Below are 13,154 nucleotides of genomic sequence, written 5' to 3' on the forward strand. Positions count from 1 at the left end.
CACATTGTACAGCGAGCTCGCCACTGGTATCAGACCCACCGGCCGTCCATGTCTCCACTTTAAAGATGTCTGAAAACGCGACATGAAGTCCTGTGACATTGATCACAAGTCGTGGGAGTCAGTTGCCAGCGATCACCAGAGCTGGCGGGCAGCCAAAAAAGTGGGGCTACGGTGTGGCGAGTCGAAGAGACTTAGCAGTTGGCAGGATAAAAGACAGAAGCGCAAGGGGAGAGCCAAATGCGAAACAGCCCTGACAACCAATTTTATCTGCAGCACCTGTGGAAGAGTCTGTCGCTCTAGAATTGGCCTTTATAGCCACTCCAGGTGCTGCTCCACACACCACTGACCACCTCCAGGTGCTTACCCATTGTCTCCTGAGACAAGGAGGCCAAAGAAGAAGAAGAATATAAAATTAACTTTTTAGAAACAGGGTTCACTATAAGTGGCCTTGAGAGAGGAGTTACATTTAGATCTTAATTTATGAAATTTTACACATCCTTTTTGAGGTTGAGGAGGAGGTTCAGAACCCCACCCCTACATAGAGATGTGGCCAGACATCCATTACTAATCCACAGCTGTATATTTCAGTATATTTAATGATTCCTTTAATTCTACATTACCTGCAGAGAATGGGATGAAGGCTTCCGGTTTCACAAACTTCCCCTCTGAGTTGAGGAAGTGACCCGGATTAAACTGATGTGGAGTCGACCAAATGTTCTCATCAAACAATGCGGAGGAAAGATTCGGAATGATCATTGTTCCCTATAAGTTATTTAAAAAGAGACATATTACCAAGAATCTATTTGTAATAGGCCATTAGAGCTATAAGGAGAACCCACAGTACTTTCATTCTGGGAGGAAGATATTGATCCCTCTGTGTTGAGAATCATAATCCCCAGATGCTTGTCTCCCCTGTCATGGACAGATGGCATTCAAACCACGTCCATGAGAGCTAGACTGAATGCTGGCACCTTAGTCTTCTGGCCACACAGATATATGTTTCCAGCCCATTAGATGCAGAAGTATTTACAGATCCCCCGCCATACACCAAGGTCTCCTCTCATCATCACATCTACCTGTTCCCTGCAGTCTATGAGAGCGCCATGGGAAATCAACTCATTATCAATAAAAACAACTGAGACTTCCTCGTGTCAGGAGATACACATCTACTCCAAAGGTCTCTGTTTTAGAGAAGTTCAACTCTTCAAACAATAGGGAGCAATTCTGCGAACTCAGAATCTTCATATTTCCTGTTATTAAGGGCTCAGTACAGCAGTGAATGACCCTGAAGAAAATCAACCATTATAACTGGGAAGTATTTGTGCTTTCAGAGAGGGACAGGTTTTGGGTGTGGAGGAGGAAGCCAAGATTAGTTCCAGAATGTACCTTCGGGATTGTGTATCCCATGACCTCTGAATCTCTGTATGTTTGATGAGGAATTGAAATTGGGGCAATATTTCCGAAGCGTTGGGTTTCATGGATAACAGCATTAGTGTACGGCATTTCCTCACGGTCTTCCAACATTGGCTTTCTCTCCTTCCCAACTACTCTGTCAATCTCTTCATGGACTTTAGCTGCAGAAGCAAAAGGACAAATTTTGAGTATCAGGCAAAAGAAAGAAAGAAATTATATTTATTTAGAACCTTTCTAAACCTCAAGGTGTCCCAAAGAGCTTTACCACCAATGAAGTAATTTTTCATGTGTATTCACTGTTGTAATTCAGGAAATATGGCAGCCAGATGGTGCACAACAATGAGATAACTACCAGATAATCTGTTTGAGTGAATAGCAAAGGGAGGATTCAAAACCTGCCTTACTGATCATGGGATCATTTCAGTCAGTGCTGTAGGCAGAAAATGACTAATTGTTACACGACTTCCAAACGCACAAATGCTCTTCTCTTCCCTCCCTCATTTAATACTGGGGTGCTCTCCTTCCCCACTCCTCCATCTCAGTTCACAGCGTGATCTCCTTTCTCCCCTCTCCCACAGTTCAGAACTGTATCTATGACCCTGCCAGCTGTTTGAGGTCTATTTATACTTACACTGCAGATGTGGATGTAGCATCATGAAGAGCAGGGCCCAGCGCAGGGTGGTGGAGGTGGTCTCTGTACCAGCTGCAAAGAGGTTATAAACCGTCCCTAATAAATTGGATTCCAAGAAACTTGTCTTGGGGACGTGCTTCATCTAAAAAGCAGTGAAAAAAAACATTGATAACATATAGAATTATAAAATGAAACAGCACAGAAATAAACCATTTGACCCATCGTGCCTGTGCCAGCTCTTTGTTGAATTACCCAATTAATTCAAAGCCCCCACTCTTTCTCCATTGCTCTGCAATGATTTTCCCTTCAAGTCTTGATCCAATTCCCTTTTCAAACTTATCACTGAATCTGCTTCCACCGTCCATTCAGGTAGTGCCTTCCAGATCATAACAACTAGGGGCTGGATTTTACTGAGCTCTCAACATTGGGCTCTGTGGCGGGGTGGGCCAGAGCATGGTTCCAGCTGAGGCCTGCCACGGAGGCTGACACCTGGGAGGGACCGGCTGGGGAAAGCAGGTGAGACACTGGTGGGGAGGGAGGAGGATCTAAGTTTTTCTCTGTTGGGGGAGCAGGATCAAATAAGCATCATCAGTGTAGGAGATGGTGGGAAGGGGGGGTCTTTCAACACTTTATAGTCTGTGGGGGGAAGGTCAGAATTCAAAGATAAGGGCGGGGAAATGGTAAATGCCTAATGTAATTATTATTGGGCAGTTGGAAAGGGGCGTGACAAATTATTTTGTAAATTTTGTGGTGGTGATTCACTTTAAAAATTCAAATTAGCCAGTAAGGCTGGCTGTCCTTTATAAATGGTGCCAGAGCCTGTGCACAGACAGCTGACACCATTGCCGGTGACAGACAGCCCACCCCCTCCACGTGTTTGTGGGGGGAGGATTGTGGATGAGGGGCCGTGCTGGTTTTTTAAATGTGCTGTCAAGGGAGTCACCACAGGTTGTAAGAGAATCACAGAATCTTACAACATTGAAGGAGGCACATTCCATTATACTGGTGCTGTCTCTTTGAAAGAGCTAACGAGTTAGTCTCACACTCCTGCTCTTTCCACAAAGCTCTGCAATTTTTCAATATCCAATTCCCTTTTGAAAGTTTGATTCCATGTGGCTTCCAATAGCTAGTTCAAAAGCACCAATCGGCAGAGACCAGATGAACACTTGGGTGGAGAATGACAACTGGCTGTCAAAAGGGATCAGAGGAGAGCAGAAAATATCTTCAAAACAGGGACGGGGTGGCCTAACAACACATGTAAAGGATACTGGCTTTAATATGCTCCAATTACCTTCTCCTTCTCTGCGAAGAAGGCAACACCCATTACCGAGCACAATGGAATGTGAATTTAAAGCACATCTGTAAACACTGTGTGTAAAATACTCCAATATCCATCACATACCTTCTCCTGCTCTGTCAAGAAAGCATCAATGACGTCCCTCGGCTCATTTGGATCCCATAATTTTTTATGCTCCGAGACTATTTCCTGGAAAAAGTCAATGACTTTCTCTTGATTTTCAAATATCTTATTGTGTGGGCCCGGGAGGTGACGAATAAATGGGAATGTGTTCACAAGCTGCAAAAAACACAGGGTTTGAAATTAGATACATTCTTTTACAAGACTTTTCTGATTTTGATGAAAATAGTGAACACAAAAATTTGTTGCGTTATATTTACAATGAAACCAACACAAAGAGCAATTATTTCCCCGGTATCTAAATCTGGTTTCTCAGTAAATAATAATCAATAATATCAACGAGATCAGTCTCTATCTCTGTTAATCCTCAATGTGTTTCAATGAGTTTCTTCACAAACACATTCCTTTCAGAACCCAGTGTTGGTTTGGTTTTACTGCCATTACTGTGATTAGGGAAATATTTTAATATTTTCTAACTGCAGTGAAAAAGTAGATATAAATATAACACAAATCTAGTCACCGAGTCGTATCGAGTCACAGTTATGCAGCACAGAAACAGGCCCTTCAGCCCATCATGTCTGTGCCAGCCATCAAGCACCTTAACCATTCCATTCCCATTTTCCAGCACTTGTCCCGTAGCCTTGTACGCTATGCATTTCAAGTGCTCTTCTAAATACATCTTAAATGTTGTGAGGGTTCCTGCCTGTACCATCTCATCAGGCAGTGTGTTCCAGATTACAACCACCCTCTGAGTGAAGTTTGTTTCCCTCAAATCCCCTCTAAACTTCCTGCCCCTTACCTTAAATCTCTGCCCCCTGGTTATTGACCCCCCCCCACTAAGGGAAAATGTTTCTTCTTACCGAACCTATCAATGCCCCTCATAATTTTGTATACCTCAATCATGTCCCCCCTCAGCCTTCTCTGCTCTAAGGAAAACATTATATTAGTGCAGGTGACGAAATGCTCAAAGTAGTAAGTTTTAAGAAGGGTCTTAAAGGAGGAGAGAGGAGTAGAGATTAGGGAGGGAATTCCAGAACTTACGGCCTGGGCAGCTGAAGGCACGGCTGCTAATGGTGCTGCGATTGAAATGCACAAGAGGTAACAATTGGGGGAGCGCTGAGATTTCAGAGGGTTGGAGGGTTAGAGGAGGTTACAGAGATAGAGAGGGGCGAGTAGGTGGAACAAGTAGAAAACAAGGATGAGAATTTTAAAATCGAGGCCTTGCCGACTGGGACCCAATGTAGATGAGCGATCCCAGGGGTGATGAGTGAACTGGACGGTGTGCGTTCGGACAATGACAGCAGAGTTTTGAATCACCTCAAGTTTACAGAGGGTGCAAGGTGGGAGGCCGGCAAGGAGAGCACTGGTAGAGTTGGACAATCTGAAGGCCATAGATATATCAAACAGGTGACTGAGATCTTCTGTGTCTGCAGTTGGAAAACGGCAAAGTTATCTCCCACGGAGACCAAGGCTGACCTCTGGATCCTCAGCTTATGAATATTCTAGGACAGCAGCATAAACCTGCTGAGCACAGGGTACAATCAGCTGCATTCATCTATCAGATCATCATCAAACATACCAGAGCAATGTTAAAGTACTGCTTCAGGTGTGTAGACAGATGAAGCCTGCTGTATGCTCCTCAACTTTGCCGTTCAGCCAGACATAAATGTGGAACATCCTGAGAAGGTGGACAATCAGCAGGAGCAGGAATACAACCAGATGAGTATTTCCAGGCAAAAAGTACAACTGTGTATTTGGCAATTGCGGGAGCTGATGAGACTTTTTCCTAAGTGCCCAATTGCTTCAACAATCCGCCTTATATCCTCATCAGTACCCTGAGAAATACCTTCATCGACATTGTGTTTATCTCCAATTCAACCACCAGAGATACCCAGGACTGAAATTCTCATTGGTCCATTCACAGCTGGAAGTGTGGTGAAAGAGGTTGTAAACACAGGTATCCACACCCAGGATAATCTATGTTATACTGTCTATGCTCATGTATGAAGATTGGTCACTTTGCTGAGGTAATGGAAGATAATCAGAGCCTGTGGAAACTGCAAGAAGTCCAAGAGCGGAGATGGTGGAGCCAAAAAATTGATGAAAAACTTTTCTTGAAAATGAAAGTCAGGAAAGAAGACAGGAAGCATGGCCACATGCAATTCTACAGAGCGAGGGAAAATCACTCATCATCTCAGTTCGAGTTAATTCCGATCACTCATCGCTTTAGCTCCAGATCATCCCAGTATTTTATTGAACCTTTCTCTTACACAGTTGAAGAATGTAACCCAGCTTTGTCTTTATTTCATTTGAGATTTACTCTGATATCCAGAACCCTACAAGACCCACACTTTCTGCTGCATTAATTATCCAATGAATTGCCTTACCTGACCCCAAAATGCTCCTTCCAAAACAAAACTTTCTTCAAGTATTTGTAAAAATCCAAGGAATTTTTTATCTTGATATTCAAAACGTTCTCCAAAGGTAATGGAACAGATAATATTTGAGGTCGCACAGTTAATAATGAAATGTGGATCAAAAGGAAGTCCTGTGTAAAAAATAACAAATGATGATATTTTTCAGAGAGATGATCTTAGTACGAATGCATATTTTGAAACTCTTCCATGAACAGATTGCAGTGAGGGATTTAGCAGCTGACTGAAGGCTGGATGTTCATTGCAGATCTAAATCCCTCCATTCTGGTGGATTCAAATCAAGCCACTCCTTCCCCTTTATGGGACAGCCAGGATCTCCATTTCTATTTATTGCAAAACAACTGTGAACAAAGCAAACAGGATTCTCAGCTTTGCAAATTCTACTATTCAAATACTCTCCTGGCCAGCCTCCCATGTTCCACCACCGCTCCCCTCCCCCACCATTAACTTCAGCTCATTCACAACTCAACTGCCCATATCCTAAGTTCTATTCACCCATTAGTCCTGTTACTCACTGACCTGTCCAACAACACCTCAATTTTATAAATCGAACTCATGTTCAAATCCATCCATCTGTGGCCTTTCCTCTCACTAACTCTGGAACTTTTTCTAGCACTAGAGCCCTCTAAGAACTCTGTGTTCCTCCAACACTGGCTCCTTCTGCATCCCTCACTTCCTCCACCCCACCACTGGTGGCCGTACATTCAGCCACCTCGGCCCTAAACTCTGGAATTCACTCATATACCTCATTGCCTCACCCATTCTCCTCCTCTGAAATACTCCTAAATTCTTCCATCATTGACCAAGCATTTGGCCACCAGTCCTAAAATCTCCTTATTTCACTGGCTGTCAGTTTTTGTCTGACTACACACCTGTGAAGCACTTTGGGACATTTTATAACATTTGAGAGGCTATATAAATACAAGTTGTTGTTGTTAGATTCTGGGATATCATCAGAAACAGCTGCCAGGTGGCCTCCAGGCCTGTAACGGAGCCCGGCTGCAATTTAGATGACAATGGGAAACCTTACCTCAGGTGCTAGCAGGTTGCCGGCAGCTCCTTTACAGACCCTCCGATCTGAGGAGACTGGCCGACCCCCTCTGGCTCCAAGCTTCCTTGGGGGTATTTCTTTTCTGTCAAACAATGGAGAGAATTCTGGAAAATTACACAGGAGTTGGTTTGAATTGAAATGACCCCATCGCAAACAGTTCCGAATGTTCTATGAAATTCCCATTAAGAGCAAAACGGGAAAAGCTCCAAAGCTCTAACCCTCACCCAATTTTCATTCTATCAAACAGTCCGGAGACTGCAGCACAGAGGGTGCACTGAAGGGTAAAATCACCTACCATGGTCTGAAATCGAGATAAGACCTTAGAATCTGCTCACCTCTTTCATCTTCAAAAGCTTTGTTTAAAAATCCAGCCTCTTCCACAATTCGCATCTCCAGAGATTTCTTCCCGAGCCCAAAGTTTCTCAGTGTCGAAAGTGAAAACTTTCTCTGCTCTCTCCACCAAGGGCCGTATTTTGCTAAGGCAATACCTCGAGGGTTACAACAGAAACAGTGATTTATTTATCTTATTCATTGAGATATGTCTGAGATTGCTGGGACCTGGTTACGTTTACCAAAATGTGGCAGAAGTTAAATACAAAAGCTCCTACATAGCTTTGTTTCTTGTTAAAATTGAACTCAATATTCATGCAGTCCCAGAATTTCCTTTCACTTTCCTGTTTAAATGATCAGGAATGGGCTGCCGACTGGATTTTCAGTGGCAAAAGATCATAAGACTGTGCAAGGGTGGAGAGGATCACTCATCCACCTCCCCTTGCACTCATCAAGACAATTCTCAAGAATACCAATGTAAGGGAAAGCAACAAATTTATACTGTATGAGAAGAGAGTTCTGATTGGCTGGCAGTGGGACTCTGGTAGAGGCGTTGCCATGGAGAATGCACCAGTTTATGGCGACTGATAGTTAACTGCCAAGTGGGAGCGCGATTGTCATTAATTCAGGTATTTACAATAGGTTGCATATTGAAATTGGGCTCCCATTGCTGAGCGGCGTGGGGTGGGGAGTGCCACTACGAGTCCTCATCGTCAAGCAGCGGTGGGGGCCGTCACGGGCCTCGTTGCCGCCATCGATAAGTGGCTGACCCTTCCAGGTGTCGAAGTCTGTGATGGGCTTCTCCCGGAGGCATTTTCCAACTCGCATCCCCCATCCCCAATCAATTTCCACGACTCCCGATGTCGGGTCGGGTGGGGCGGGGGAACTGTAAAATTTAGCACTTAGTGTGGCTTTGTCTTTAGTTTCAATTTTGCCCTTAATTCCTTATTTATCCATCGTGTCGCATGTCCCCTCTATTGTTGGGCTTTGTATGTACTGGGTGAGATAGGAATCCTGCACACGTTGTTTTATAACTCCATTCCCTGTATCCCTCTCACTACCACTTCTTACCAGTTGAATTCTGGGCACTTAAAATCTCCCATGATTATTCCATGTCCTTTAGTCATTTTCACATGTATGTTTTTGTATTTTCTTCTCCACTTCCTTTCTACTATTAGGCGCTCTGCGGTATACCGCTGTTAATGGGAACAATCCCTTCCTATCTCTTATTTCAATCTCAAGGGCACACGGTCACCAATCCCCCTGGACCGCACTGATGCCAGTTCCCCCTGGATTGCAGACGCTGGTTCCCCTGAATTGTGCTGATGTCAGTTCCTCTGGACCGTATTGACGCTGGTTCCTCTGGACACACTGAGGACCGGCTCCCCTGGACACACCAAGGACCATTTTCCCTCGGTCTTGACAGAATCTCCTGCAGGCTCAGAGGATGATGGCGTGTGGATTATCAGCAGAAACAACCAATGTGAATCAGAATCATAGAATTAAAGCCACAGAAGGAGCCATTCAGTCCATATCATATCCCACTGCCCCTGGTTGCTGAGGCTGTCTCTGAAGCCTGGTACATAGTTACCTGCTCCTATGCGCTTTATCAAATCTTCATATGTTGGAAAGTGTGGCCGATCAGCAAAATCTTCTGATTTCTTCACCAGAGCCTCTTTTAGTGTTTCGTAGCCGTTCAGTATCACCATGTTTGTCCATCCAAACTGTACACTGACCACATTGCCGTATTTCTTCCACAGCTTAACAATAAAGAAAGGAATTAAATGGGGAATAGCATGATCCCATTATTGTGGCTTCAATTTCTTTGCTCGGATACAATAGTGATCAGAGATAGTGCAGTTTGGAATGATTCCAATCAGACACATCACATCTAGTAACCCAGTATGGAATTGTTCGACACCCCTCTCCCAGTTAATGCTGGGCTCCAGGGAGTTTGACATTCCAGCCCATGTGTCATTGCATGTGATGGTAAGGGTCGGGCTGGATTCTTATTGTATTGATACAGCACTGAAACAGGCCCTTCGGCCCACCGAGTCTGTGCTGACCAACAACCACCCATTCATACTAATCCTGCAGTAATTTATGTCATTTATAGAGCAGAAGATTGTGGGGTTTTCCCCTCATTTCTTCTGGAGAAATTTTGGGCTGTTGTATCAGTGCTGCTAAATTTTTTGTTATGTTGATTTATGGTTGTCACGGTGACACAGAAGCATTCGTCATCACTCCTGCATCCGTTTACAGAAGCACTCTATTTCTCCCCTTCCCCCCAAGCTCACATTGACACTCTTTACCCCTTCCTTTAGTTCACCCTTGACTCACCTAGTTTATTCTGGTGCCCTTTCTGGTTCTGACTCACAGGCCACAAAATTGGGCTCTTTAGTGCCCATAATTTTGGTGATACGGGTGCTGTTTTGGTACCAAAATGATGTTTGAGCTGTTGGCGCACTCCCAGCACGGCCTGCGCTGAATCCCATCTTGATCAGGGTGTTAGCGCAGGCGTTAGTAGCATGCACAGAGTAGGCATATCATGATACCAGTCAGCATATAACTTGAATTGACACCAGCTCTGCCATATTCGACCTCGCTGCTCCAGCTAATGCCCCTGTTGTGACCAGGTGTGAAAGGTGTCTAGGAGTCCCTCTCAGCCTTCACCTGGTCTTACTGTAACAGGGTTTAATTTTAAACACACCATGTTTGAGCTCCCCATTGGTGAATCGTTGTTCACCGCTTTCCAATCATGAGGTAAAGAATCCAGCACACCAGGTTTTCTCAGGTTTAAAAAAGAAAACTGAAATTTATTAAAACTTAAACTCTAATTCGCTGAAAGCCTTTGGATATATGACGCACCCACGCGAGCATGCACACACAATATACACTCGCAAATAGGGACAGAAAAGAGCAGGAGAAAAATAAAGTGAAAATGTTGGAGGCGATCTCTCAAGGGGGTTTGTTACTGTGGTTCAAGCTCGCCGTAGAGTCCTTGATTGTAGGTGGTCTAGCTCTTCGTTGGGACTCAGTATTCTTCTTAAACATTGTCCACTATAGGAGACTTTTCCTCTCTTGGTGTTCCCTTGTCTTCAGTGCACTTCAGTTCCGTGAGAAAGATATGAGCAGGTAGGAGAAAGGCAGCAGCAAGCCAGTCACAAGAGGTCTTTTCCAGTCCAGGAGCAAATAGCTTTCTGAGTTTTAAAACTCTGTGGCAAGTTCAAATTTAAAAAAACTCCAACAACCAGTTAGTCATGTGACTAAACTGGTCTGACCACGTCTGTTTGTGTATTCGAATATCTTAGCAGTTAACCTGGAATGCTAGATCATCCACCTTCAACTTCTGGTAATCAAAGGGCCATTGTGGATTAAGTTGGAGCAGGAAGTGGCCCCTTTGTCCTTTCCAAGTACTCTCTGTTACTATTCAAATGTCCTTCTAGTCAAGGGTCTGGTGTTTTTTTGGAAACAAGTTCTTCCTTTACTCCAGTAACAGTTTAAAAATCAATGTTCATGTGATGAAATTAATGTGTCTGATTCTTGGCAAGTGGGAGCCTGCACGACATCCCTCTTGAACATGGGTTCAGCAACATGGAGGAATCCCCAACCCGCCCCCTCCCCCCCCCACCCAAAACACCAGCAATATTTCAAAGGATTATCAACAACTTGCAGGTTAATCGCTGGTTAATTTCTACTGGCTCTGTTTGAGTTTGAGGAAGTGCTTGGTGGTTTGAAGGTTTGGTTAAAGTTTGGGAAGTTGACAGAGAATGATGCTACACCTGGGGAAGGCCTTGGTTGTGACTTCAAATATTCTGGTCAGACCACTTGCTCCCATTTCTGGGCTCTAGTTGCAATCCTTTGGGCTGCACCGTGAGAGGGAGATTGACAGAGACAGCAAAGGAGAAGAGAAGCTGCTCGCAGAGGGAGGGGAAGGAGGGGTAGAGGGGTTCTTAGCAGGAAGCCTTATCCACCCAGGGTCTTCAGGGTGCATTTCTCTTACAGCAGATTCAATTGTGGCTTTTAAAAGGAAATTGGATAAACAATTAAAGAGAACAAATTGTAGGGCTATGGGGAAAGGGCGGGAGAGTGGGACTAGCTGAGTTACTCTTGTATAGAGCCAACATGGAAATGACGGGCCTCCTTTTGTGCTGTGATTCTATGATCCTATCATTCTAACTCCATTAAGCCAAGAGCTGTGTGTGCATCATCTGTGCTTTACAAAGGAGGAGCTCACAGAACTCTGCCACCTCTTGCAACTGGAGCTGCAACATCAGAGCAGGGCAAGGACGGCACTGCCAGTGGCTGTGGAAATAACCGTAGCCATGAATTTCCTCACCGGGATCCTTCCAGGCTGGAGCAAGGGACATCTGTAACATCTCCCAGTTCACTGGCAACTGCTGCAACAGAGGGGTGATAGAGGCTCTTTGTGCCAGGAGAAGGGAATTCATTGTGTTCTCTCTGACCAGAGAGATCAGGCAGAGCGAGTAAGTGGCTTTGCCAGGATAGCCAGTTTCTCCATGGTGCAGGGTGCCATTGACTGCACACAGGTGGCTTTGTGGATGTCACGTTTAAGTGCTGAGATAGATCATAACCTCAAAGGGTTCCACTCCCTGAATGTGCAGTTGGTGTGTGACCATGTTCAGCACATCATGCTGCTGAATTCCTGATGCTTTCTGCACCAAGCCGCCATTCTCTCAGTATTGGAGCAACCACGTCAAACCAGAGAGTAGCTGCTGGGCGAGAAGGGCTTTATACCTGGCTCATGACTCCACTCCACAACCCAACCACATCTGGTCAGCCGATGTACAATGACAGCCATGCAGCCACATGAACCATCATGGAGCAGACCACTGGGATACTGAAACACTGGGGTTCCGCTGCCTGGACCACTCTGGAGAAGCCCTCCAGTACTCACTAGAACAGGTGTTCCACTTCGTGGTGGTCTACCCCACACTCTGGCCATCATGAGGGACAGCCCTTGCCACCAGACATCTGGTGAGCAGCTCAGGAGCAGGAAGAGGAGGAAGAGGAGGAAGAGGAGCAGGAGGAAGGGAGGAGGCACCCGATATATCCCCTTTCCAGCCAGGCTGTCTGTGAGCGCATCATTCGACTCCGGTACCATTGAACACGATCCCAAATCCCCATTTTAAAACAGTCACACACACCTTACCATCCCTGTCACTGCCCATCACAGTGTCTTGAATGCAATGCTAGAGTTAAAGGCACTATAAATAACCATTCCAAACCAACTTTATCCAACAAGCTATCCAATATTCCATCCAAAAGTCAACTAATCACCCTGTGCTTTCCCTTACTGCCTCTCTACTGGGTGCCTTTGCCTTTTCCAAATGGCTGCTGTATGGCAAGTGGAAGGCTACTGACTTCCACTGAGGGAGACTGCAGATGACCATGCAGGACACCCTCACGTAGCTCTGGGCCTGGAAGGCCCGGCTTGGGACTGCACCACCTTGGCAGGGCAGCAGCAGTCTGTGCTGACTGGCTGGAAGGAAACAGTAAGGGCATTGGTAGAGTGGCAGTGGTGGGAGCAGAAATACTGTCATCCTAAGACAGGACAGCAGGCTCACTGAGCACGGAGGCACTGTCACTCCCCTGGGATGGCCCTTCAACATTCCTAATAATCTGCTGGAGCAGAGATTGCTGGACTGCTGTGACACCCGACATGTCCCATTGTCACAGGTATGTGCAGCCAGGATAGCAGTAGTTTCAGCTTGCATGGCACCAAGCTAAGATCTCATGACCTCTGTCTGAGCTTCCACTGCAGCACTCATGGCCACCACTTACACACTGGCAATGACGGGCTTCAAGCTCTGTGCTAAACCCTGTGCAGAGTTGGAGCTGGACTCCTCCATGCTT

At 45.4% G+C, this 13,154-nt stretch overlaps 1 protein-coding gene across 1 annotated transcript in view; it reads right to left on the reverse strand.

The window, feature by feature from the left end:
* Positions 1-529: 529 nt before the first annotated feature.
* Positions 530-13,154, reverse strand: part of LOC137346427 (uncharacterized) — a 67,970-nt gene continuing 55,345 nt past the window's right edge. Inside the window, exons 19-25 of the mRNA XM_068009880.1 lie at positions 8,869-9,037; positions 7,283-7,435; positions 5,849-6,009; positions 3,447-3,620; positions 2,045-2,186; positions 1,387-1,574; positions 530-762 (exon numbers count right to left, since the gene is read on the reverse strand). Coding sequence (XP_067865981.1) covers positions 565-762; positions 1,387-1,574; positions 2,045-2,186; positions 3,447-3,620; positions 5,849-6,009; positions 7,283-7,435; positions 8,869-9,037 — 1,185 coding nt within the window. The 3' untranslated portion in view covers positions 530-564. The remainder of the gene's footprint in view (positions 763-1,386; positions 1,575-2,044; positions 2,187-3,446; positions 3,621-5,848; positions 6,010-7,282; positions 7,436-8,868; positions 9,038-13,154) is intronic.

Source organism: Heterodontus francisci, chromosome 30, assembly GCF_036365525.1.
Source record: "Heterodontus francisci isolate sHetFra1 chromosome 30, sHetFra1.hap1, whole genome shotgun sequence".
In the NCBI taxonomy this organism is placed as follows: domain Eukaryota; kingdom Metazoa; phylum Chordata; class Chondrichthyes; order Heterodontiformes; family Heterodontidae; genus Heterodontus; species Heterodontus francisci.